Here is a 26971-nt window from a genome sequence, read left to right on the forward strand (position 1 = left end):
CTTGCATTTGTTGCAAATCATGGGCTTTGGCACGAAGAGTCGCACAGGTAGTCTCAATTTGTCCACCATAACGTAGTCAGGTAGGGCGGCACCAGCAAAGGTGACTCGAAACGAGTCGGACGGCGTAAATTTAGTTTGGTCCCCATCATGGGAAAGTTTCCCGAGTTGACGACAGTCCAAGATTTTCACTTCCATTGAGGGGAGCTTCTTGAACTTGCCTTTTCCTTCTGCTTTTATTTGTTCGCTCGTCAGACCCGTTTCAGTTATCACTCCCTCAATTTCTACGTTATGGGAGGGTATAAATGTTCGATATTCGAGAGTGAAATGTTGATCAGCAACAATCTCGTTTGCGTGTTTCCGGTCATTCACGACAACTCGCAATTTGTTCGGTCTAACCCTGCGAATTTCAGATACAGAAGTGTATCTGGCCAGATCTTTCATGATCTGAATCACGTTAAGGTTTTTTCCTTTCGGTTTTGGCCGGAGGAAAACAACCCACGGGCCAGTTCCAGGTGCATCTTCTGGATAAACTCTGACACGTGGAGCGGAGACAACAGAGGGGGAAGACGAGGACGAGGACGAGGATGAGGATGAGGACGAGGATTGGGTTGGATCGGAAGCATCAGAAGGAGGAAGCGAAATCGATGATGGGAGAGGGGGAGTGGAAGTAACAGTGGGTTGAGAAGGGAGGCTTGCAATTTTCTTAGAGGGGGGCTTGGTAGGATGAGCGGATTCGTCCCCAGAAGAATTATCTTCCTTATGAGGGACTCGTTTATGTTTTTTCCCAGATCTTGTATAAGATTCATTATCGGAGATCTCCATCTCTGGAGATCCTCCACTATTCTCCATTTTACAAAAATTTCAGTCTTATTTCTAATTTATTATTGATTTTAACAATAATTTCAGAAAAAAATAGCAAACAAAAAATTATGATAATAATATTAAATAATGAACAAATAATTGAATAGTAATATTAATAATAAATATGTGTACCATAATATAAAAGTTGTTCCAATAATGCACTCTACTGCCCTAATCAGGGAGAGACAGAGGCTACGCGCTACGGAGACAACACAATAGCGCAAGAATAGCTTACGGAGCCACGTGATGATGAATCCCGTTTGCGACAGTCACGCGATGGCGATCCCGTTATGTCGAATCAGTTCAACAGCCGCAATCCGGCTCGCTGCAAGAGCGCTGCTTCCTTTGTTCCTTCGTTCCACTTCACAAAAGGTCAGGTCGCGGACAGCAATGACCTTCACTCGTACACGATACACTCGTACCAATAGCACAATAGCAAAAGTGGCAACGCACAATACCGACACTGAACTTTACTCGTCAAGAGTTGGATAGCGAATGAGATCCGTTGTTGTCACCAGCAAATGTGATTGAACATGCAGGGTAGGGCCGCTCAGAAAAATGTATAATTAACAGATGGTACCGAATATTGTTTTGAATTTAGTGAAAATGGTGGATCAGACCATTAACTGAACGGTGGATATTTCGACTGAAGGAGGCCATAAAGTTGATAACTAAGGTGTTGGGAATTTCAGATAGTCAAGTCTTGAAAAAGACCGTTTGGATGCAGCTTTCACTGGGTATATAAAAACTCGGAAATAGTAACCAAAAAACTTATTCACGCGATGTTAAACGCTTAAAGATTGGATTTGGAATGATTGAATTAGTATGGAATTTATAAGCATAAAACTTCCCAGATCTCCGTAATCGTCGTTTTGAGCTCCGCTTCGTTCCCTGGATTTTAATGGATGAATGGTTCTTGATTTCTCACCATATATACACCCAGGTTTTTTTCAAACGGTTTTTGTTTGCGCGGTTTTTTTTACGAGTTTTTTTTACGCGGATTTTCCAATTGACGCTGTTTTTTTACGCGGATTTTCCAATTAACGCGGATTTTCCAATTAACGCGTTTTTTTTTACGCGGCACCCGAGTAGCCCCACAAATGCAATTCAAATGTCAAATTTCGTGGTATGGGTGCGTTCGTAATTTTTCGGATCGAGAGACGTTTGCTCGCAACCGAGTAACTCACAACGTCTAAATCCGGCTTTATTCTAAGGTACAAAATTGGAAGGTATAAGAGTTGAAAAACTCCTGAAAATAGAAGAGTAAGAGTTTCAGTTGAGCAGTCACCGAGACAGTCTGTGCACAAATATATTGTTGCTTCGCTTTGATTTAACGTGCCATCTCTACAAAATCATATTGATTTAGGAATTAACTGTACAGTCTATCGCAAAATTGAGTGTACAAATGCTACCTGACGATGCTTTCCATTTATTTGGTACAAAATATTTTGAATACATTGATTCATTTGATGCATATTTATTACTCACACATTTAACTAGCTGTACGGGCAATAAAATTCCGAGAAAAGATTTCTGCTAATTGTTTATTACTAAAAAATGAAATGAAATCTCTATTCAGGCATCGCAAAATTGAGTGCACACCTTAAATTTCTCCGAACAAATTAGTCTTGTAAATAATTTGCTTAATGCTTCCTGTGGCAGTCGCACGGGACAACCATTTTCGCATTGCTTTAGGCATAAGGGATTGATTCTGAGCGGGGAATGTTAAAATGTCGACTGATGCCTCTTTGTTTCGCAATCACGGACCTTCGCTTGTTCTCTTAACCCTTAAATGCATGATTTTTCCTTTTAAAATACTTTAATTTTTTAATTATTAATTTACTATTTTTTTCTTTTCAACATACAAAGTTTGAAAGTGTTGCGCCAAGCTGTCAAATTTTGACAGTTAAAAAAGTGAACTGTCATATTATGAAAGTTTGCGTTAAAAAACTAAGATAGATATTTTTAGCACCTATTAAAAGTAAAAAAAATTGTGTTCGAATTACTGTTTACAATAACATCGCATTGTAAGGAAACACTGATGTACATATACAACATCATGCATCTAAGGGTTAAAAGAAGTGGATGAAGAAGCCCCGATATTTACCCGATCAAACTATTATGGTGATTGCAAATGAGATAAAAAGAGCGGCGTGGAACCGGTCCTCCAGCCGATGTGGTAAACATGCGAGAAAATTCCGCAGTAACAATGCGGTCTTGTCTTGGACATAAGCTTCTATATTTTTTAGAACACTTTGCATCTCAATAAAAACATCACCATTAAAAGCAACTTTAGTGACAGAGACACATCATTTCTTTCAACAAGGCCAATAAATATTTGAAAGATCACTAATAGGGGAGCCGCGGGTAAGACGGACAGTGGGGGTATGATGGACAGGTGGTTGATTTGTATAGTTGCATTATGAATTTCAAATTTCTGTTGATGGGAAACCCTTCTACGTGCTATTCTATAATATTTAAACCATCCTATGACAATGAATACTGATCAAAAGTGGAATAGAGAAACATGATTCTGCGTGTGGATGTAACTTTTGCGGTTTCGATATTAAGCATTTTGTGTGGTTTAATTGAATTCGCTGATGATTATATTTCGGTTTGTGAGTTGACAGAGAAGCGATGTTAGGTATGTACGGAAAAGTTAATTCATTCGTAAGTGGTAAATTTAAATTATTGAAATAATTGCCCAGGGGGGGTTAAATGGACAGTCATATTCATAATCACATCCAATGCATGATGGAAAGTGAAGGGAAGAATATTGAAATCTTTTTTATATTGCTTTCTCTTTTTGTTCTATTTCAGTCACTGGACGCACAAACACTGAGAGAGAGTGAAATTATTCCTCTCGCGAGCGATAAACCTTTATGCTTCGTAAAGGGTGTGTCACATCAAATTGCATCACAGAAAAAACGCTGTAGAAATTCGCCCAGTAGACCGATCCTTTTGAAAATTTTAGACAGTAATATAAAAACTATTAAACAACTTTTGGCATTTTCTTTTTATTCATACTTCGAGCCCAAGCCCGTATGCTCGCACCTTCCTCTTTACCCCGTCCATAAGGTTCTGTACAACGTCAGGTTGTAATTTTTTTTGAACAGAAATCCATTTTCTCTTGAAGTCCGCCTCCGATTTGACTCCGAACTTTTGGGTTCTTCCGGAGGGCCTGCTTCATAATCGCCCAATATTTCTCTATTGGGCGAAGCTCCGGCGCGTTGGGCGGGTTCATTTCCTTTGGCACGAAGGTGACCCCGTTGGCTTCGTACCACTCCAACACGTCCTTTGAATAGTGGCACGAAGCGAGATCCGGCCAGAAGATGGTCGGGCCCTCGTGCTGCTTCAATAGTGGTAGTAAGCGCTTCTGTTGGCACTCCTTAAGGTAAACCTGCCCGTTTACCGTGCCGGTCATCACGAAGGGGGCGCTCCGCTTTCCGCAAGAGCAGATCGCTTGCCACACCATGTACTTTTTGGCAAACTTGGATAGTTTCTGCTTGCGAATCTCCTCCGGAACGCTGAATTTGTCCTCTGCGGAGAAGAACAACAGGCCCGGCAGCTGACGAAAGTCCGCTTTGACGTAGGTTTCGTCGTCCATTACCAGGCAATGCGGCTTCGTCAGCATTTCGGTGTACAGCTTCCGGGCTCGCGTCTTCCCCACCATGTTTTGCCTTTCGTCGCGGTTAGAAGCCTTCTGAACCTTGTATGTACGCAGGCCCTCCCGCTGCTTGGTCCGCTGGACGAATGAACTTGACAAATTCAGCTTATTGGCGACATCCCGGACCGAACTTCTCGGATCACGTCTAAACTGCTTAACTACGCGCTTGTGATCTTTTTCACTGACGGAGCATCCATTTTTGCCGTTCTTCACCTTCCGGTCGATGGTTAGGTTCTCGAAGTATCGTTTTAGTACTCTGCTGACCGTGGATTGGACGATTCCCAGCATCTTACCGATGTCCCGATGTGACAACTCCGGATTCTCGAAATGAGTGCGCAGGATTAATTCACGACGCTCTTTTTCATTCGACGACATTTTTCCAAATTTACGAAAAATTGACAGTGAAGCATGGCCAACGTGATCTATACACTCTTATCTGATTATAAGCGAAAGCTGAAGATATAATTCCTAAAAATTAAATTTCTACAGCGTTTTTTCCGTGATGCAATTTGATGTGACACACCCTTTATATTATGAACTTGTCCATATCCCCCCCACTACTTGTCCATTAGGCAAGGCGCAAATTGAGACGCATATAGCGCGAGTAACTTGGCGCGATATAGCGCCTGTTTTTGTGGCCAATGAAAACAGATAGAACTTCGCAAATTGGCCAGATGACGCGAGATGGTGGAGCGCTCGTGAGACACGACTCGCGCGACGCTGTGGCTGAACCACAGTTTCTCGTGCTGGTCATGCCGGTTGTGGTAGTTGTGTTGGTGAACAATCATATAGCGCCGTGGGTTTTACACTGTATGGCTGTACTGGTCGGGTGATTGTGTTAGTAAATAAATATATCGTGCAACTCTGTGTTAATCAGTCATTGTATGCGAGGGCATGTTATTTACACCAAACTGCGACTCAATATGCGCTCCACCATGCTACGTTTGTGGCACGTATGAGTCGTATTGGTAGTCTCACGTTCGCTTACGAGCGCTATACGCTTCTCAATTTGCGCCTAGGCTTATACTCGCACCGATAAAAATGTTGTGCTTGTTTTAATTTCATTTGAAAACAAGGAAAAACACATTTTTATAAAAAATTTGGCCAATTATTTAGAAAACCAGTATATTGAACTGTAAGAAACTGCTTTTAAATTTTTGAAATCATGAATTACCAAAAATACAATTGAAGTTTTCCTTAACATGTCCGTCTTAACCCCATCTCCCCTACAACAACATGACAGTATTACCAATGTTTTTTTCTTTATACTCAAAATACATTAAAACTGATAAAAATACGGGGCAATGAAAAATTGTCGAAAATATGTTACTGCCCCGTGAAAACGGTACGTTTGGTCAGTTTATTCATGTAGGGTAACACGGGGTGAGTTGGATATACGGGGTGATTTGGACCACCCCTTTATCTCGAATAGTACGGCTCGAATTGGATTTTTTTAATGTCATCTCCTTCTATTGATGAACCGTACGTATCTTACGTAAAAAGTAGAAAGGTCTGAGCCTAGGGGCACGGACGGAAGTTTGATGTAGGACTTTTATTGTTCAGAACAGTTCTCGCGTAACTTTTGAAAAGGTCCTATGTAACAAATGTAAACAAATCGAGTTAATGGATGCACGCTATTAGTTTTCAATCATTGAATGTATTACAAAAACAATCGTTCACGTATCTATCTTCTTCATCTTTTTGTCGCCGATACAAAAAATATCCAATGTACAGATTCGAATTTTAAGCACCCGGCTGTTACTTCGGACGCCACTTTCCTCCGACGGCCGAAACGTCCGAAGTAACAAAGCAGTCAAAACAACTCGCAGTCGTACTTCGGTCGTTTTGGAATTTGTTTCTTACAGGTGTTGTTATCGATTTCAGTGCAATTCAACGAGTTATAACAATAATAATCAGTCTTTAGAACGAAATGCTGATATTTGGATTGTTGTTTATTAGTTAGTTTCAAATTTTTATAGTGCATTTTATAGCGAAAAATGTTACATTGGACCTTTTCAAAAGTTACGCGAGAGTTGTTCTTTTAAATGTGATTCTTTTCATTGTTCAGAAATCTTTTAGTGTAACTCTTTTAAAACTCCAAATAGTGGCCCTGAAAAGGGCCGTTTCTTATATGTACTCATAACCGTCAAACAAAAAAAGAAAATAAGTTTCTGGCAGGAGATCAACTGTCTATCTGAAAATGATTAATGAATATCAGTGTGATACATAACAGGGTCGAATGGTAGATGAAGTATACGTGGACCGGTAAACAAAAAAAATATATCGTCATTGATTACATTGAGTATGAAGTTTATGGGGGGAAGAAACAAAAAAATTGTAAGGGGTTGTATCTAGGAAACGACCGCATATTTTCGACGTAAAACTACGCAATTATGTTATGCAATCCATGCTGAAATGAGTGATTGTCAGATGGTTTAATTGGTGAGCCCATGTACGAAACGAAACAATTAGTATAAATAAAGTTATATCAAGATTTATGTAAATGTGTGTATGGGTATGTGTATGTGGTGGGTGCTCCGATGCATCAAACGGAACCAATTTTCTGGCCAGGTCAGGCCAGGTGATGAATCTCTCGATCCCTCGATCCCTCGCCGTCCAGCTCGTCCAGCTCGTTCCGCTTGTTCAGCTCGTTCAATAACGATGTTGTCTTGTCGATGTTCTCACGAAAAATGAATGCGTTTCACCACCAAAATATCGCTTAAGTATGCTTTCTGTCCGTGATTGAATCGAAAAAAGGTGTGGTTTACGATGGAAATTTGGAAGGCAAACTAGAGGCGAATGAACTCTCTGAGTTTGAAACTTTCGGCGACTGAGCAATAATCGATTGAAAATTATGTTTTTCGCGATGCGAAACATTTTCCGTTGCACGCGCATCCAATATTGGAAACAAACATATCCTACTGATGGGGAAGAATAATCTTCAGAAGCTTTCCTGCTAATTGAACTTGATTGAAGAACCAAAAAACAAATGTATTTGGTCGCAGCGTTATATGTTAGAAAACATTAAAAAAAATTCTTTCGGATGAATGTATTTTTCAATTCCCAGGGGAACTGACAGATTATTTTTCAGCAACAATAACATTTTATCAGATTCTCTTCGATACTCGAAGCCCACCAGTGGTTAATGCTAACTCGATAAGCACCTGTTAATTGCACTTGTTTGAAAAATCACAAATTCAAATGTATTCGGTTGCATATGTTATATGTTAGAAAACATTAAAAAAAACTCTTTTGCATGAATGTATTTTTCAATTCCCATGGGGAACTGGCAGATTATTTTTCAACAACGACAATATGTTTCCGGAATCTTCTCGATGCTGGATGGCATTTAAACGAAAGAATTTCCGCACGTATATATGTGTGTGTGGCGGCTGCTTCTATGTCTCAAACGGAACCTTTTTCCGATGCTGATACTCTCTCGGTCGTCTTCTCTTTTTCTTCTGATGGATCGGCTTTTTTGCGCTTCCTCACAGTTCCAAACTGAATGCGTTTCAGGTCAGGAATCTTCTCGATGCTGGATGGCATCCAAACGAGAAAAGTTCCGCGCGTGTATGTGTGTGTGCGGCGGCTGCTCCGATGTCTCAAACGGAACCGTTTGTGGCATCACTCTCCTCCTGATGGATTCCCTTCTGGCCTAAGGTGCACCAAAAGTCTCTTGGTGACACCGTTCATCAGCGCTTTCATGATGAACTTCACCACCAGCTTCACCACAACAGCGACAACATGCTCCAATCGCTGTTCAATTATAACTGAGTGGACTTCCGAGCGGCGCTATTGAAACAAGTTTTTGGATGAAAAAGTAACAAGTATACAACGCGTAGACATTTTATCTTTCGAATGAAGTGTTCATCATGCCATTTCGTTCAGTTATTTAGGAGCTATTAACGCTCAAAATCTCGGTCTCCGGCGTAATGCTTTCGTTTTCGAAACTTTGATTTTACACCTCGGTATAGAAATGAAAGACGTAGTCCTACGTCAAAATACCCCCGTCTTGCATATATTTGCGGATTACCCCAGGCACATTAATTTTGAAGTCCGTGTTAGGAAAACACAGCTCAAAGGGAAAAAATACCCCCGACTTGCATTTTTGATAAAGCAAATTCCTCCAGGCACATTGATGTAGAAGTCCGTGTTAGGGAAACACAGCTCGGTGGGAACAAATATACCCCTGACTTGCATGTATATTTGCAGAGCGGATTTCCACAGGTACATCGATTTTGAAGTCTGTGTTGGGGAAATCGTAAATCGGGCCAATCAAAACTTGGCATTTAGGGCGTTTAGATAACGCTTGACATTTTGTTGTCTTTATTGACATCTCATGAAAAATAATGTTTTATTAATTGTGATAGACGCGTAGAAAAATTTCCTATCAATTGATGCAAACATCTTTCCGATCTGTTAAGAAATGTTCGAGTTATAAGCATTCGAAATACGGGTAGGGTTAGCACACAAATCGGCAGAACAAATGTATGGGAAAAAAAGAAGTTCTTCCAGTTTTCATGAATTTAAACCGTTTATTGATTGGCGAATTGTAATGTATAGCATATCAAACAAATCTTAGAGAATTTCCGATTCGATTGGTATACAAATCATGAGAATTCGTTCACAGTGAAAATAGTTATTAACGTTAACTTTATTTCATAAAAACGTGACCTGTTTTCTGATTTGGCACCCTTCCTGAAAGACGTAGTTCTACGTAGTTCTACGTCAAAAGCAAATTGAAAATACTTACGATTTCGTGATACTTTGAGGTAAAATACACATGAAATCATGAAGTTGCTTTATTTTTAATGGATGGCTGTGGCATTGTGATTTTATCCATTGTCTATTTCTTATTATTAGTTTTATTCCAAGGCATCGGGAGCAGTAGCTTTTTCAGTGAAATTATGATGGTTCTTTTGCTCAATCTATTATAGAAAGAATTGAGTCATTGAGAATTATGAATGTGAGTCATGAAGATTATTAACATTTCATTTCGTTTCATTTTTGTGATGCGATGTAATACCGATCTCAATAAGTCACTTTGATCACTTTGATTGTCAGAAAATGTGAGTTTTCCGATCGTGGTTTTCCGCTGATTAAACAAATTTTCCGTGTATTGTGCAGTAAAGTTATATTCGCCTACAGAAAAGGAACAATGATGCAGCGAAACTGTAAGTTTAATAACAATAAATGAAATTAATCGCATTGATTGATTGATGCCGCTTGATTCCAGATGCCGCTGAATTACAAGAAAAGGATGGACAGACAACGTTGGAAGAAGTAGGAGCTTGAAAGAGCAACGCAGGCCATCAAGAACGGATTTTCTTTGACCAAGCATCCAAAGTGTTTGAAAATGCTCGGACAACAGTGAAAAGATCCATGCAGAACTCGAAATGGCCTCAATGCAATTTCTCTAGTCAGGAATCTAGCCAAGACACCTGGTATCGATCCCAGAACATTGTTACTGATTGTAATATTGTCTTGTATTACTTTACATAAACATAAGTATGTTTTTTCGATGAAACACACACTGGACCAAATCACCCCACAGACGGTCCAAATCACCCTGCATCAAATTTTAATTTCCAAAAATCATCTCTTTCGTTCTATGATATATTTGATAGTATGAAGCTTGGTATAATGATCAAACATTATTGATTGAGAGAAAACAAGTGTAGCTGAGTGTACAATGTGAATTTTTTTTTAGACCGTGTTAGTTTGGAAATATTAGGCGATTTGCTTAGGTGGTCCAAATTCCTCCCATTTCCCCTACCACACATGGATGAGAAGGAAATGAACTGGATATGAATACACTCTCCTGAAAAATTGGTATACATGATGAATTTTTTGGTAAATACTACCAATGATTAGTTAATTTTTGCAATACGTATTATTTGTACATAACACGCGATAACAATGGTAAACAGATGTCAAACCTGCCAGTATAACCCAGTATAAGCCGGCGGTTCAACGTTGGTTTCACATATATTTTGATCATGCTATGTTAACCCAACCTTAATGCATTTATTGTTATGAATTTGTTTAATTATTGAGCTATTGTATGCATCTTTATTCATTTATTGGACTATCTAAAGTATCTAAAATACGATATTAACAACATTTATGAACTGAAAGCCAGCAGTTCTGCCTCGGCATCAGTCAACGCATTCTGGTTTTCGGTATTCGGATCTTGTGGCAAGGCCACTGCAGCGCCCGTCTTAACACTAAACTACCCGTGTGTAGTACTGCACACGCGGCCCCAACTAAAAGTGAATGAGAAAAATATCGATAAAAATCATTTTACATTTTTTATAACATTATTTCAAACTCGTAAAATGTATTCTATTAAAACAATCCAGACATAAGAACTTTTCGACGGGGGGGTCTTCGTAGCCACTTGGTTACGCGTTCGCTTACCAAGCGATCGATCGTGAGTTCAAACTCAGGGCCCTCAATTGACCATCTTTGTGTTGTTATAGAATAACTACGTCCACGCAACCATCATCAGCGATGGAAATCGATCCACGGTCGAAATAAGATCGATTCATCCATGCAACTGCTCTGCTCTGCAAGACACATCGGGCTGCTGTTCTATAAATAACTCAACAATGATCAATATCAACTGTCTCCGCTGTCCGGTCTGCTGAACAATGGATGAACAGAAAGAATACCCTTACGCCTAAATGGCTACTACTGTGTAATTTACCATAATGTAATGGAACAGAAAACTTAACGCCTAAATGGCTACTACTAACGACTGTGTAATTTACAATTTATAGAAACATAAACATATGTACATGTACACGATTAAAACCCGGCTCTGTTACGGCTAAACTGCTAATGAGCCTAGTAAATAAATAAATGAGACAAAAAAAAAAGAACTTTTCGAAGCATTTCGGGCAGTGATAAATTGTAATTGGTAGAATAACATTTCTCATTGATTTTAACGTAAGCAAGATTACTTGGGTTCTATATTCATATCATTTAAAGTTATTGGAGCAAATAGACTCTATTATCGTTTGTACTTTAGAATGATTTTGAGGACCTATAACATCTGATGTTTATGTAAACTCAAAGCCAGCACAGCACACGAGCTGTATGAATTTTAGGTGTAATTTCTTGCTATTAATTTAGCCCCAGTCGTGGTTGAAATGGTAGATCAATTGGTCTGAACTTCAGGATGTTTTAAAGGACCTAGAGCATCTGATTATTAATTAAATTCAATGACAGCATAGCACATTCTTGCTTAGGTAGGCACCACACCGTATTAAATTCGAATGTGTAAGCAGAAGAACAATAACAATGACTTGAATGTGTAAGGAAAGAAAGATCGATCCTAGGTTAATACACCTTCGATCGACTGAACGATAAATATCAAGAAACAAAATTGGTCAAAGGGTAGGTGGGGGAGGGATAATATTCATACAATGTGAATTAAAAAAACTAGATAAAACTGGATAATATTTAGGAAAACAGGAAGATTTGGGATTTAACTGTTTGACTGGATCGAGAAAAAAAAGACGGGTGGGTAATGTCGGGGACATAACCGGAGTGACGTAGGACTATGCAAAGGAGACAGCTTTTGTTAAATATATATTTTAAATATATTGTTTTATTTTCTTCACCTACGTGAATACCTACCTATCTACCTGAAAAATGGATTAGTTTACTGTTTACTCTTTATGAATATGTTAATGGTTCTGAAAAGAACCTTTGGTGTTGTGTTTTTGTTATCACTCGATATTCCCATCTTGTTCGGCTAAACCTTCCTGTTTAGCGATTTGTTGTCACTCGCCACAGCTTTCACAGTTGGAAAATTTCTTCCCATCCAGCTTGTGACATATTTTACAGTAAATTACATTCAATGGCACGTCGCATTACCACCACTCAGTGCCGGATTGGAGGTAATTTTAACCTATAATTGAACATTTGCGATGACAGTGGTACAGTGTCGACTTTCAATGTGGGATCATAATTTGGATCTCTATGTTTACAAAAATGTCCAACTAAATAAGTCACATTACATGTCCGTCCAATTAGCTAAATGTCGAACTAATTGTAGATTACTGTACTTTCAATCTGGAAACAATTTAAGAATTGGTGGAAATTGAATAATCAGGAAAGTCCCCAACTATCAATAAGCTCAGAACAACTGCCAAATTCACATACTCATCAAATCCTGGCAAACAAATTATGAAAACATCAATTTGTGTTTTATTATTATTTTGGATAATGTTTTAGAAAGCATTGAACTTTATTTCCTAAACTCTTTTTTGGAAGGTTTAATGGCCCTGAAAAGCGCCTTGTTTTATGGAATGGTTCCAATTTAGAAAACTTAGTACTCGTGGTTTTGAAAAAAACCATTTCGAACGCCCTCGATGCCGCCTTGTTCTGGATTTGCCACCAAAGCAGTTTGTATAAAGAACAAACTTTTTTCTTCTGCTACCTGATGCCGTTTTGCGATTGCGTTTGCCACTCGCCATTCGCTGCAACTGCCTGTTGTCTTGATGTCCGCCGAACCGAATGTGTTATGTTCCGAATGCAGGTTTTCTTATCGTCGCGAGCAGCTTTGCCAGCCAACTCGATCACTCCGGCGGCCGAAACTATATAACGCCGGCTAGGTGGACTGGTACACAGGTACTAACACGCTCGACCTAGCTACCTTTTCCGGTGCAATTGGCGGATACACCTACGGGAAATTGCAGACCACCACGGTTCGAGCGGGATTTTGCCTTTCCCTTCACTTTTCCTCCTTTGCCATATCCAACCATGGCTGCTTGTGTTGGTTTGTTGATGTGAGGTGATGCGAAACGATGTGGTGTACGGTTCGGATGAGAATGATCGTTACGGCAGCGGAGAGGGGATTTTTAAGCTGACTGGCTGGCTCGAGAATTACGCATGTGTGAGACTGCGACCAATGTTTCCCTCATTTTTTTCTTTTTCCTTTCCAATCGTGCTTCATTCTATTTCGCTGCTGCTCTGGTTGCCCGTTTTGGTCGGTACGATTTGAGGAGCACAAAATGGACCTTTCAAAAATGGGCACATAGTGTATTTGGACAATGCTTGATATTTCACAATTATTCAATTATTTATCTCAAGAAAAATGAAATGTTATTCGTTATGATAGATGCGTAGATATATTTCCTATCAATTGATGCAAAAACCTTTGCGATCTATTGAGAAATGCTCGAGTTATAAGCGTTCCAAATCTTGCATTTTTTCCTACATGTTCAGTGCCTAGATTTCCATTTCACCCCCTATATCTTCCGGTTAGACGTAGTCCTACGTCAAAACTGAAGGATTCAATTTAAACTGGAACAATGTCAACGCTAGTCATGGGATAACTGTTCATCTTTCGCGTTGTCGTCGTGGGCATAAAATGTTGTTGAAATGTTTGAACTGGTGAACATATTAATGTAAATGACCACTGCACAGTTCACAAAAGGCAACGGAAAACATACAGGGTTTCCATTTTATGTGAATTTCGCAGAAAACATCGATGAAGTATGTGATTTCTTGATTTTTCCAAAAGAACTTCGATGAATTCCATTGTAATGGATGCATAGCGTATCAAAGCAAGCATAATGCTTGGCTCAAGATATTCCACCTTTCTCACGAAGCGTTCCAAGCTAAGTTGAAGAAATATTTCCTAGGAAAGAAAATAACTGACAAAAACAACTAAGATAATAAGATGAGATTTAAAAAACGGAAGAAAAACCACCTGTATTTGACATACTTCTAAAACCAAGCCCACTTAACTCCTAATTCTCCTAGGATACATTTGCTTTTGGATTTAAGAAGAGGGATCAGTCCAAGAGCTCGCCCAGTCCTTATCCGCCGTCAGAAACATGGGCAAAGCATTGAATCGGGAGGTTCCAACTGAGCTTCAAGTGATGCCGTTCTGTCTCCGCATTTTGAGATCCGTCGGTCTTTGGGAGAATCGGAAATATTTCTACCGTTTTGTGTTTGCCTGCTTTTGGATTGGATGTATTATTCTCTTTCCGAAGGCCGTTTTCGGCATGGGAAGCAATCGATTCGATTCAATGGCCAAAGGATGGTCCGAGTTTATCTACCAGGCTAATCTGGTCGGAGCGGCTGTGATATTCGCCGCCAAGGGGACCTGTTTTAAACAACTGATTGAACTGCTCGCCCGAATTATTGATGAAGGTAAATTCACGGAAGCATTACATTATGATATAGAACTGAATTTTTCGCAAATTTCAGCTACAGACAACGACCTGACGGGGAATTGCTATAAGGAGATTCGAAGGCAAAATGGTCAAATAGACAAATTTGCAAAGTTCTACGGAATTTATTGTTGTATCTGTCCGATGCTTTTCAGTATCTCTTCTATTATCACCACTAATATCCAATACTTTACTGCTGATCGGAATAGTTCGGAAGAGCTAAAATTTGAAATTCCCATGGAACAAAAGTACGATGCGCTTACTTCTGTGGACTGTTAATGCCAACTTTTCCATCGTTCCGTAGATTCTATGGGATGCATGTACGTACGAATTACTTGCACTATAACATTTTTCTTGCAATCTCTATGACTTCGTATTATTGCTGTGCATTTGTATCGGTCGTTAAAGTATCCACCATGATTATTATGGTGAAATATTGCTCCTTAGCGTTCCGCTTGGTAGCTATACAGGTACAAGATCTTTCTCAGCTACCCCAGAATACCCCAAAAACACCGAAATTGATAAGAATTGTCAACCTTCACAACAACGCTTTTGAGTGAGTTTCAAACTGAACATAAACAACTTCCGAATCGAATAATTTATTTTTTATTTGCAGAGTTACGGACCTTGCCGAAGAAATTTTATGCTTTCCAGTAATGATGCAATTCATGTCCACCGTGTTATTCTGGTGCACAACAATGTTATATATGTCAACGGTATAGTAAACCCACACTATTTTTTTTCGAGATTCTAGTACTCAACGTTTTCCTTTTAGAACCTGGACTACACACTGTTAAATGTGCTGGTAATTTTTTTTCTGTCCATGATTGAAACATACGGTTATTCCTATTTGGGTTCGCAACTAACCGACGAAGCTGCTGCCGTTGGCGCAGCTATCTACGACTTGCCTTGGTACAATGAACCTCCTGAGTTGCAGCGCCAATATCGTTTGGTACTGCAAAGATCTCAGCTTGAGACAGGAATTACGGCGGCCAAATTTTTCATCGTCGGTATTGATAAGTTTGGTAGTGTAAGTTGTGATTGTGATTGCCAGAAGGTTGCGGATTTTAATTCGAGAAATATTTTCAGTTAGCCCAAATGTCCTACTCGTATTATTTGGTGCTTAAGGATACTCTGACTATGCGCATTGAAAATGGAATGATGCAAGATTAATATGCAGGAAAATGAACTCGATCCTATACTATAATAATTTGCTGTAATGCCATAATTTACAAGCACTGCTGCACGCTTAAATAAACAGTTGAGAGAGCAGAATTTTATCTCATTTTGAAGTTCCGATTGCTTGAGAAAAGCAGGAAATATTATCTACAGGTGTTTCATAGTAGAGATGGGCGAGCGCTCACGAGCCGCTCATTTGAGCCGATTCGTCAGAAAGAGCGTACGATCCACGGTTCTTTAAAAATGAGCCGCGGCTATCAACTGAATTTGAATTTGAGAACCACGGTTCAAAAATGAACTGCGGTTCATAAAAAAATGTGTTTCTTCTAAGAGTCGGCTTATTGGTAAAGAACCGTGGATTGTACGCTCATTCTGACGAACCGTGTCCTGCGGCAGTGCGGAAGAAATATAAGTTTCCCATGCTGCTTTTCAAGCAGTTTCATTCAGCTGTATGTATGCTTGTAAATTTTGACGGATTACATATTGTCTCGAAACCCCATAATTATGGGTATCAAATGAAAGGGATTGCTACTAGTCAACACAGTTATTTAAGTTATTTAAGATAAATCCAACTCCAAGATGGCCAATTATTTTTTTCATGCAACTCCCGCATATGGGTATCGAATGAAACGATTTGACTATGATAGTTACAGCACAAAACGGCGCTATATATTTTTTTTTTCAAATCTTATCAATATGGATATCAAATAAAAGGGCTTGATTCATAGATTACAATTATTGATGAAAAATACAAATCCAAGATGGCGGCCGCTACAAAATTGTGGATTACATATTTTCTCAGAACCCCATCAATATGAGTATCAAATGAAAGGGTTTGACTAGTAGAATACAATTATTGATGAAACATGTAAACTCAAGATAGCAGTCGCTAAAAATGGTGGAATAAATGTTTTATCAGAACTCCATCGATATGGGTATTAAACGAAAGGGATTGACTAGTAAAACACTGTTATTTATGAAAAATGCTAATCCAAAATGGACCACGTCAGATTTCCATTATTTACAGTTAGTTGTTTCGTTACCTGCCCCACGATTTCATTTTAGTCTCATCAATGCCCTAGATTATTGAAGACAGGGGTGTGATAACTACTTACTGTACATCATCTGTATTATAATTATGTTTAATCATAATGAAACCGTTGAACTTAAAAGGGTTTTTTACTTATTTATTTTTTTAGTTTTTAGTGCATTATCTGTATCATTAGTATAATTCTCTACAATAAAACCATTCAACAATTTGTTTAAAATTGTGGATTTGTATTTTTCTTGAATAACCGTGTTATACTAGTCAATCTCTTTCATCTGATACCCATATAGATGTATTTAAAAAAAAAAACAGGAAGTGGGTTATATCTATGGTATAACCGCAAGGGTGACGTAGGACTATCGTTGATTTAGAGATCATTTGTATGAAGTTGAATCTGAATTCATTCTGAATGAATGAATATTTGGAGAACTTCGAAAACGAGAGCGTTACGTTGGAGGCACAAGGTTTTATGCATCCAATATTGGATACGGAAATATCCTACTGATGGGGAAGAATAATCTTCAGAAGCTATCCTGTTGATTGCGATTGATTGAAAAATCACAAAACCTAATGTATTTGGTCACAGTGTTACATGGATAGAAAACATTCAAATGAACTCTTTCACATGAATGTATTTTTAAATTCTTAGAGGAACTGGCAGATTATTTTCCGGATCTTTCTCGATCCAAACGGAAAGAATTCCGTGCGTGTATGTGTGTGTGTAGCGGCTGCTTCGAGATCTTCCCGGGGAACCGTTTGTAGCATCACTCTCCTCCTGATGGATTCCCTTCTGGCCTAAGGTGCACAAACAGGCTCTTGGTGACACCGTTCATCCGCGCTTTCATGATAAATAAAGAGCTTCACCGCAACAGCGACAACATGCTCCAATCGCTGTTCAATTAGAACTGAGTGGATTTCCGAGCGGCGCTCGCTTATATACCGATTGGTGATTTCAATAGCCTGTTTTGAAAGCAAATTTAAGACTATTGAAACAAGTTTTTGGATCAGAAAGTAACAAGTATAGAACGCGTAGACATTTTATCTTTCGAATGAAGTGTTTATCATACCATTTCGTTCAGTTGTTTAGGAGCTATTAACACTCAAAATCTCGGTCTTCGGCGTAACGCTTTCGTTTTCGAAACTTTGATTTTACACCCCAGTATAGAAATGAAAGACGTAGTCCTACGTCAAAAATATGGCGCCATCTTGTAGTGGCGTCCATTTTGGATTTCCATTTTTCATAAAGAACTGTCTACTAGTCAATCCTTTTCATTTGATACCCATATTGATTGGGTTTAGAGAAAGTATGTAATCCGCCATTTTGTAGAGGCCGCCATCTTGGATTTACATTTTTCATCACAGCGCATAAGCCGACCACCTACGCACAAAGCCCCGGTCGCGACTGGCTCTCGTTACAAGATGAAGAATTGAAGGCTTTACTCGATCAAGATCCGTCACAAACGCAACAAAAACTTGATACACTTGAAGTAGCTCAGCAAACCATATCCGATCGTTTAAAAACAATGGGAATGATCCGAAAGATAGGACATTGGGTGCCGTATTAATTGAAGCGTTGAACGCCGTATTTTTCACGTGCGGACAACTGCTCCAACGGCATAAAAGAAAGGGGTTTTTTGCATCAAATCATTGGCGATGAAAAATGGGTCCATTACGACAATCCAAAACGTCGGGCAACGTATGGATACACCGGCCACGCATCAACATCGACGGCCGCGCGGAATATTCACGGCCAGAAAGTTATGATGCCTATTGGTTGGGACCAGCTGGGTGTGGTGTACTATGAGCTGCTAAAACCGAATAAGACCATTATCTATGAAGGGACCTCTAACGACGACAATTGATGCGTCTGATCGTCGCGTTGAAGGAAAAACGGCCACAATTCGTGCAAAGCCACGATAGATTTATTTTGCAGCACGCTAATGCTCGGCCGTATGTCGCGAAACCGGTCAAAACATGCTTGGTAACGCTGAAATGGGAGGCCTGTCCAATTTTTGACTTCATCAAAATTGGAGAAGTGCTGGTCAATCAGGCCATGTTGCCTCGATCGAAAAAGGTAATAATCGGACGGGGCAATGTCTGGAGAATACGACGGGTGGAACATGGCCTGGTTGACCAGCACTTCTCCAATTTTGATGAAGTCAAAAATTGGACCGATTCGTGGTTAGCCGACAAACCGATTATTCCCGCAAAGGGATCCGTTATTTGTTAGAAAGATGGGACAAAGTTGTGACTAGCGATGGGCAATACTTTGAATATTAAATTTGTAACATTTTTTCCAGAATAAAGCATTAATTTTTGGAAAAAAAACGAAGAAACTTACCGAAACTTACTCCTATTTAATCTAACAGATTCTGTGATATATCTGATTGAAAGCATACCGATTCTAACTTGGCAGTGCTTTAGTGGTCCACTGAGCTTCGGCAGATTGAACTCGAGAAACAAAGTCAGATGGGAAATGGAAATGGAAACCGGTGGACATGGCCAATGTGTCCAAATGAAGCGCACACAGTCAAATTTCATTCGAGGATCTAATAGTAAATACTGCGTGGGATCTAATTGCAACAACAGTGCAATTAGACAGGAAATTTGATGGAGTTTCGGATTACCAATAAAAACTATCAAATAATTTCAATGATGGTTTCTTCTTATGACAAATGTCAATTCATAAATCCTTCAAATCCAACTCCTCCAAGTTCTCCGTAGGCTCGAACTTCACCGCCTGACCTCGTCGCATACACAGCATCTTATCCACATGTTGGATGACATTCTTTCGGTGAGAGATTATTAGAACAGTACAGTCACGAAAGGCCCGGAGAAAAACTTGTCGAACCATCGTCTCAGTGTCCACATCCATACTGGAAGTTGCCTCGTCTAATATGACAATTCTGGTATTTTGCAGGATGCCTCTCGCCAAACATAGCAATTGTTTCTGTCCCACGGAAAGATTCGAACCCCGCTCATCGATGATCGTGTTCAGCTGATTTGGAAGCTCCGCTACAAGTTGCTTCAAATTGCAGCACTCCAGTGCTCTCCACAGTTCCGCGTCACTCGACTGATCTCCGAATGGATCAAGGTTTTCTCGGAGAGTGCCCGAAAACAGCAGAGGATTTTGTGGAATGATGGATAAGCTACGTCTCAACTTCTCCAACCCTATTCGATTGATATTGATGCCATCTATAGTAATCGAGCCTGTCGTGTATGACGGATGCAATCTGAATAGTGCGCTGATCAGACTAGACTTTCCAGCGCCAGTTCTTCCAACTATACCAATCTTTTCCTTAGCGTTAATTTGCAATGAAACGTTTTTCACAGCAACAGAGTTCGCATGGTAGTTCATGCTAAAGTTCGCGAATTCAATCTTCCCCTGAGTGGGCCAATCTGCGCTAACCTGGTGTTCTTCTTTCGATAACTTCAGTTCGTCCTTCTCGTTCAAATACTGATCAATCCTCTCGAGTGAGGTTGCATTTTCTTCCAGTAATACTGTAATCCTTACCAACGCATTCAGCAGTGGAATCAGCCTCAGAGCATAGCTGATACTCACGCCCACATTGGAGGCACCGATCGTGGCCTGATTTTGGATCGCCAGCATGGCCACGAAGTAAACGACTACGGCACCTATGAGCTCCAGCCGGACTCCAAGCCACCGGCTGGAGACGAGATAGAGGTAGGAATAATACTGATGACGGTCGAGGATCGCCATGAACTCGTTGCGGAATCGATCTTCCTGACGGAAGGCGCGGATGGTAGTGCGACCCTCGCGCGATTCGTTGTAATGGAGGATGATCGGAGATCGGCTGGATGCCTCCAGGCGTCTCAGTTGCCTCGATGTGTCCAGGTGGTATACTAGCAGCCAACAGTAGATGGTAACGACCAGTGCGAGGATGATCACCATATAGAGGCTTGTGTTGGCACAGAACAGGACTAGGATCGACAAAACGCTGCCGAAATTGGTTAAGAAGTCACGGAAGTTGGTTGAGATCTTTGAGTCAACGACATCGAGATCACTGGAGAAACGATTCAAGATTTGCCCAGAGGTGTTACTATCGAAGAAGGTCATTTGCTGATGGATTATGTTACAGAGAAGTCTGTTGTGAAGCTTTCTGGCGACTCTAACTCCTTGACTTGTTGTGACGGTACTATTCAACGCGAGGAAAAAACTGAGTCCCACAATAAAGACGCTGTAGATGCACAGATAGAAGTCATCTTCCGGAAGCTTCACTTTGTGATTGATGATAGACCATTTTGCTAACCAAATCGTTGAGTAAATATCACAGATAGGGATCGCTATGTTCAGCACTATGATAACGATTGTTGGGAACCATCCCAACATAACGAGGTACTGTAAATACATCTTTGGTGATACTTTCTTAGAACAAGCGGAAGATGAAGTTCCGTTCTGTGCATGTTGTGGTTTTCTACGGTCCGTGTTCAGATCATCTTCATCCTGTTCGGTTTCCTCTAAATTTGCGCTACCGACTACAGGATATTTCTTCAGATAAGAGCTATATGAATTCTTTTCAGTTATTCGACCATCCGCCAGTAGAAGTATGCAGTCGGCATCTTCGAAATGATCTTGTCGTTGTGTGACCAAAACGACTGACTTCCCAGCCAGGAGACCTTTTTTACTAAACACCTTGTGATAGATACATTCGGAGACCACGGTGTCAACAGAACAGAGCGGATCATCCAGTAGATACAATTCCGCCCTACTGTAGATCGCTCTCGCCAGCGCAATTCGTTGTTTCTGTCCCCCCGAAATGTTGATACCCTTCTCCCCGAGCAGCGTAGCGTCACCATCCACAAGAATCTCCAAGTCGGGGACGAGTGCGCATGCTCTAATAACCTCGTCATAAAAACCTTGATCAAATTGTGCATCGAATAGGATATTGTCTCTGATCGAGGCATGCAGAATCCAAGGCTCTTGGGCAGCATAAGCGATCTGTCCCGATGAACTTGTTACTCCACCAGACTGATCCATTTCCCCAAGGATAGCAAGAAGTAAGGAAGATTTCCCGGACCCAACCGGTCCAGTGATTACCACAAATGAGGATTTTTGAAGTTGCAGCTCTATGTCTTGCAAAACAACCTTTCCATCTACCGAGAAATTCGTACGTTCAATTGAAACTGCTGGAGAACGCGAAACCTTTTGACATACCTGTAGCGCATCGGATTCCGACAATTTTGGAGCATTCGCTTCCACTCGCGCATGTTGCATGGGAAGCAACTGTAGTTCTTCCCCTTTAAGAAACTCATTGATCCGGTCGACAGAGGCTCTGGTTGCCGTCCAGGTGGAAGATAGAATGGGAAGAACCGAGAGTGGGTACTTAAGTATATTGAACAGGACGATCGAAACGAATACTGATTCTAGTGTTAGTAACGCAGCATGTCCTATCAGGATCATCAAACCGAAGGTAGCTAAAGATACAAGAAAAGGAGAAGCCACCCCGAGCAGATACTTCCCGGCATCCCAATAAACGATTCTGCTCAACACCTGCAACTCATGTTCGCGCTGCCGTAGTATCCGCCTCTGAAAGAAGCCCTCCCAACAGAAATACTTGATCTGTCGGATCATCCCCAGTGCTTCGGTAGTGCTGGCGATGCGCGGATCCCTCCGATCCATCAGTTCCTTCTGTAGCAGCTGAAACCGATCGGTGATTCGCTTCGTCGAGTAGATGGTAGTGATCATTACAAAAATACCAATCCATGCCGATTTTCCTAGGATCGCTAGCAATCCTACAACGGAGATGAAGATTATCAACGGACCAGACCAGATCAGATGTAGATTCGGAAGCAAATCGACGAACCGGGACGAGTCCAGCGTTAACAGTGTTACGTGTGATTTGGCTGCACTTTTCAGTCTTAAAGATTTCTCATATATCAGAACCATGAGAATGGATTTGATTTTCAGTCCGATTTTCTGCGTTTCGTACATGTACTGACCATTGAGGGCGGCGATCGCAATCGAAACAAGGAATATACTGATCACATAGAAGTGACATTCTGCTGTTGAGGGCTGATGATCGGTGCGGAGGATTTGTCTGAAAAAAAGTAAACCGATTGATCATTATCAAGAATTCCAGCTAGACAATTGTTCTAACCTGAGCAGAAACGGACAAACGAAGAAAAAGATCGTCAGCACGAAACGATTGATCCCACTGAGAGTGAGGTCTCTAGCAAATATTCGCAGCAAACCCAAAATCGTCAGCTCGGGTCGAGTTTCGGTTTCCTTCGAGGAAACTGATTCGTATTGACCTCGTGTGGACTTTCTAATATCAACATTTTTCATCAAATGAGCGCTTTGCAGGTCTTCTTCAAGCGCATAAAAATGCTCCAAAATGTTCCGTCGTTTGAGGTGCTGATTTATTACAGAGAACCAGCTGAAATATGCTGAGCGTATAAGATTCGGTGTGATTTTCTCCGAGCAGTGATCATTGGTCTCATTATATGTGAAGTACAGAAGAGAAATGTTGAGCAGCAGTAGAACGCTTACAAACGGAATGATATCTGACGATGGATGGTCGGAGATACGGATGCAGTTGATCAGCAGATCCAGCATCCAATACGTGAAGAGGAATGTTTGATCTTTCACGTTGTAGTGCTTACCAAGAAGAAGTAAGATCAACGCAAGAAGCTGCAATGAAATAATGATTTGAGGTTTTAATCGATTGAGACACTCTATGACAATATATTGCAATATATTCTACAATGTATTATAACGTTAGGGCCATTTATTTTTTAAACGGTTTTGTTTAGCTTGCCCTGTAACATATCCGTAACGTGTTTGTTTGTAGTGCTGTCCCACAGTAATATAAATTTGAACCCCTTCCTGTTGACCGATTGATCTGAAATTTGGAACACACCTTTTACTCTGTAGTCATTATAAAACTTATTATTTCATTATCTTGAAAATCCAAGATGGCGGCGCTACAAAATGGCTGATCACAGATTTTCTCAGAACTCCATCAATATGGATATTGAATGAAAGGGCTTGACTAGTAGAACAGAGCTATTGAGCTTGAGCTTAAGCTTGGGTTGACTTTACACTTCGTAGTTGCTCTCCGTGATTGACCTGAACCAACCAAATTGCACAAAGAACACACAGAATGACGCTTGGGACTAGCAAATCATTCTCGTTGTGCAATTTTCGTTGATTCGAACTTTAAATGATCAATAACGACGCCGGCCACGTCCTTACAGTCACCAGGGGAGGGGAAAGAATGTTAGTATGATATTCACCGCCCGAAGGCCAGAAGGGTCGCCTCTATAGCGTGGTTCCCTAGTGTTTATCATGGGAGGGATAGTTGTTAGTGGGAGAGGTAAGAATCAGGATTCACTGAGGTAAGTGATGTGATTATGTAAACGCGAACTATCGAAGACTCAAGGAAACAAAATTCCGAAAATCTTACGTGTCACAACACGCGGCAGGGATTATTTTTAGGTATCCTGAAAAGGAAAACCTGTGAAGTTTATTGAACCGGCTATACATTATATTTATCGAACATAAAAAAAAACTAATATAAAAACCTATTAAAATCACTTTATCAGGTGAAATGATGTTTATACTTATCTTTAAGCTTGAGATTGAGGAGACTGCACACCTCGCAGCCGCCCTCCGTGATTGACCCGAACCAGCTAGATTACCCCTAGAACAAGTTTGTAGAAAATTTAGAAGCACGAGACGCCTCTACCAACGATCGAAACTACTAGTAGAACACAGTTATTTATGAAAAATACAAATCTAAGATGGCTGCCGCTACAAAATGGGGGATCACATATTTTCTCAAAACCCCAACAATATGGGTATCAAACGAAAGGATTTGACTAGTAGAATACATTTGTTTATAAAAAATGCAAATCCAAAATTGCTGCCACTACAAAAGTTGGGGATCAAAAACATTTTTATTTATGAAAAATGCAAATCCAAAATGGCGCCATATATATATATTTTTTTACAGTTTTATTTAGCATCTTTTTGCCCTGTAACATTTAGCACCTTTTGCTCTGTAACATATTTGTAACGTGTTTGTTTGTAGCGTTGTCCCACATTAATATAAATTTGACCCTCGTCCTGTTGACCGATTGATCTGAAATTTGGAACATACCTTTTACTCTGTAGTCATTATAAAACTTACTATTTCATTATCCTGAAAATCCAAGATGGCGGCGCTACAAAATGGCTGATCACATATTTTCTCAGAACTCTATCAATATGGATATCAAATGAAAGAGTTTGATTAGTAGAACACAATTATTTATGAAAAATGGCGCCACTTAAGTCCGATTAAGCTAAAATTTGGCATAGGTTGTTTTTTCGAGGTGGTGAACATTTTGTATAGGGTAACTTTTTGAAATGTTAGGGTCTATTTTTCCCATACATTCATTGGCACCCTAATGTACGTCCATGTTCGCCAGGAACTTTTCCACTGTTTGACCGGTTCAACTGACCTCCCGGCCAAGTGCGCGCAGCGATGTAACCTCTTTTCCCTAGATCTTTCTCTTCAGCATCCTTTGGAGCTTTTTGTCGCTCAGGGTCGTCGACCGTCCCTGACTCAACACTGCCCAGAGAAACTCTGAATGTTCGATCTTGAAGGTAATTGCGGATTATTTTAACCAGATAAACTGGAGTATTGAGAAGGCAAAACTTGTAAATAAGCCCACCATGCCAGACGTTGTCAAATGATTTTTCAACATCCAGCAATTTCAAAGCTGTGGACTTAGATACTGCGTTATGTTGAAGAATTTTATTCTTGAGCCTTAGCAGTTGATGGATTGTACTGTGACCGGAATCGGAATCCAAACTGCTCTGGGGGAATAATATTATTTTCATTGACGAATGCTAATAGACGGTTGAGAAGAAATTTCTCAAACAGTTTACTGCTTGCTGAGAGCAAGCATATTGGCCTATAGCTGGTGGGGGATGTGGGGTCTTTTCCCGGTTTGACCACAGGTACCAATTGCTACCAATATAATATTTCATATGAATTTCGTATCAGATTACGTCAGGTTGATAGGAAAGGGATATTCATTATGGAATACACAATGAGTTCTGAACAACACCACACGAGATCCTTTAAAATAAATTAACAGTTACCAAAAAAGGTAAATGTGTTTACTACTTCAAAAACAAATTGATTCATTTTTTGACGTAGGATTACGTCTTTCGAGAACATATTGGGGTACAAATTGAAAAATGAAAATCGATCGCATCGTGAAAAATGTCCAATTTCAAACGCTTGTTACTCATTCATTTCATGATGGATTGATGAGATTTTTGCATCAAACGATTACGGCACTCCATAACAATTTTTCACATTGAATAAAATAGTATATATCATATAACTAACTATCGAACAATTGAAAAAATTCAACCCCTATCCAAACAGAGATACCCAGTCCTGATTGGTCGAAATTGACGTCATTTCTTTTTCGCGCCCGCTTCGTTCTCTCACCGGCAAGCTGCATGGCAATCGAGTAGGAGGCGCCTACTTCACACATACCAAATGATATAAAAGGAAGGAGCATTCGTGGATCTCATTCATTCTTACAACGGACGTGGAACGGACAACAACAAGTGGAGAGCAGCAGCAGTGAAAGCGGCTAATATATAGGCGAGCATAGAAGTTGAGCGGTCAAAATGCGAGCTGTGTCTCACATCGAGCTTCTATGGCAGCATAAGCAGTGGCAAACAGTAGCAACGGTTGTTGAAACCGGTCTACTAGTAGTGGCAGCAGCAAGCATCACGAGCGGATCGTTTCAGGCACGCTCTCTCCGTCAGAAGTGCGAGAACGTTTCTTGGCATCGTGAAAGTGCAGTATCGAATCTGAGCGGCCAACAATTGAGCAGTGTCTCACATAAGTGGCAGTAGCAGCAACAGCGGCGGTAAACATCGAGGCTGAACCTCAACAATCGAGCTGTGTCTCGCATCGGTCCACTACTGTTGGCAACAACAAACATCATGAGTAGAGATTTTCAGGCATGCTCTCTTTCTCTACTGCTGCTGCTGCT

The 26971-nt window shown here is 40.3% G+C and overlaps 2 protein-coding genes across 5 annotated transcripts in view; one reads left to right on the forward strand and one right to left on the reverse strand.

Annotated features, from left to right (window-relative positions):
- The window catches only part of LOC129775694 (multidrug resistance-associated protein 1-like), a 71952-nt gene that overhangs the window by 38022 nt on the left and 6959 nt on the right, over positions 1–26971 (reverse strand). For 2 of the 4 annotated variants that reach the window (XM_055780715.1, XM_055780716.1), the window contains 2 exons: positions 23065–23597; positions 19614–23004 (listed from right to left, as the gene is read on the reverse strand). The exons of the other annotated variants lie outside the window; for them this stretch is intronic. In XM_055780715.1, the coding sequence (XP_055636690.1) occupies positions 19629–23004; positions 23065–23597 (3909 nt within the window). In that variant the 3' untranslated portion in view covers positions 19614–19628. Of the gene's footprint in view, positions 1–19613; positions 23005–23064; positions 23598–26971 lie in introns of those variants that run through there. 4 annotated transcript variants of the gene reach the window in all.
- Positions 14388–15918, forward strand: LOC129775696 (uncharacterized). Its single transcript, XM_055780720.1, has 6 exons — positions 14388–14698; positions 14756–14966; positions 15023–15274; positions 15335–15434; positions 15494–15748; positions 15808–15918. Exons 1-6 carry the CDS (start codon positions 14425–14427, stop codon positions 15889–15891), a joined length of 1176 nt encoding a protein of 391 aa, XP_055636695.1. The 5' UTR covers positions 14388–14424; the 3' UTR covers positions 15892–15918.

This window comes from Toxorhynchites rutilus, chromosome 3 (genome assembly GCF_029784135.1).
Source record: "Toxorhynchites rutilus septentrionalis strain SRP chromosome 3, ASM2978413v1, whole genome shotgun sequence".
Lineage (NCBI taxonomy): Eukaryota > Metazoa > Arthropoda > Insecta > Diptera > Culicidae > Toxorhynchites > Toxorhynchites rutilus.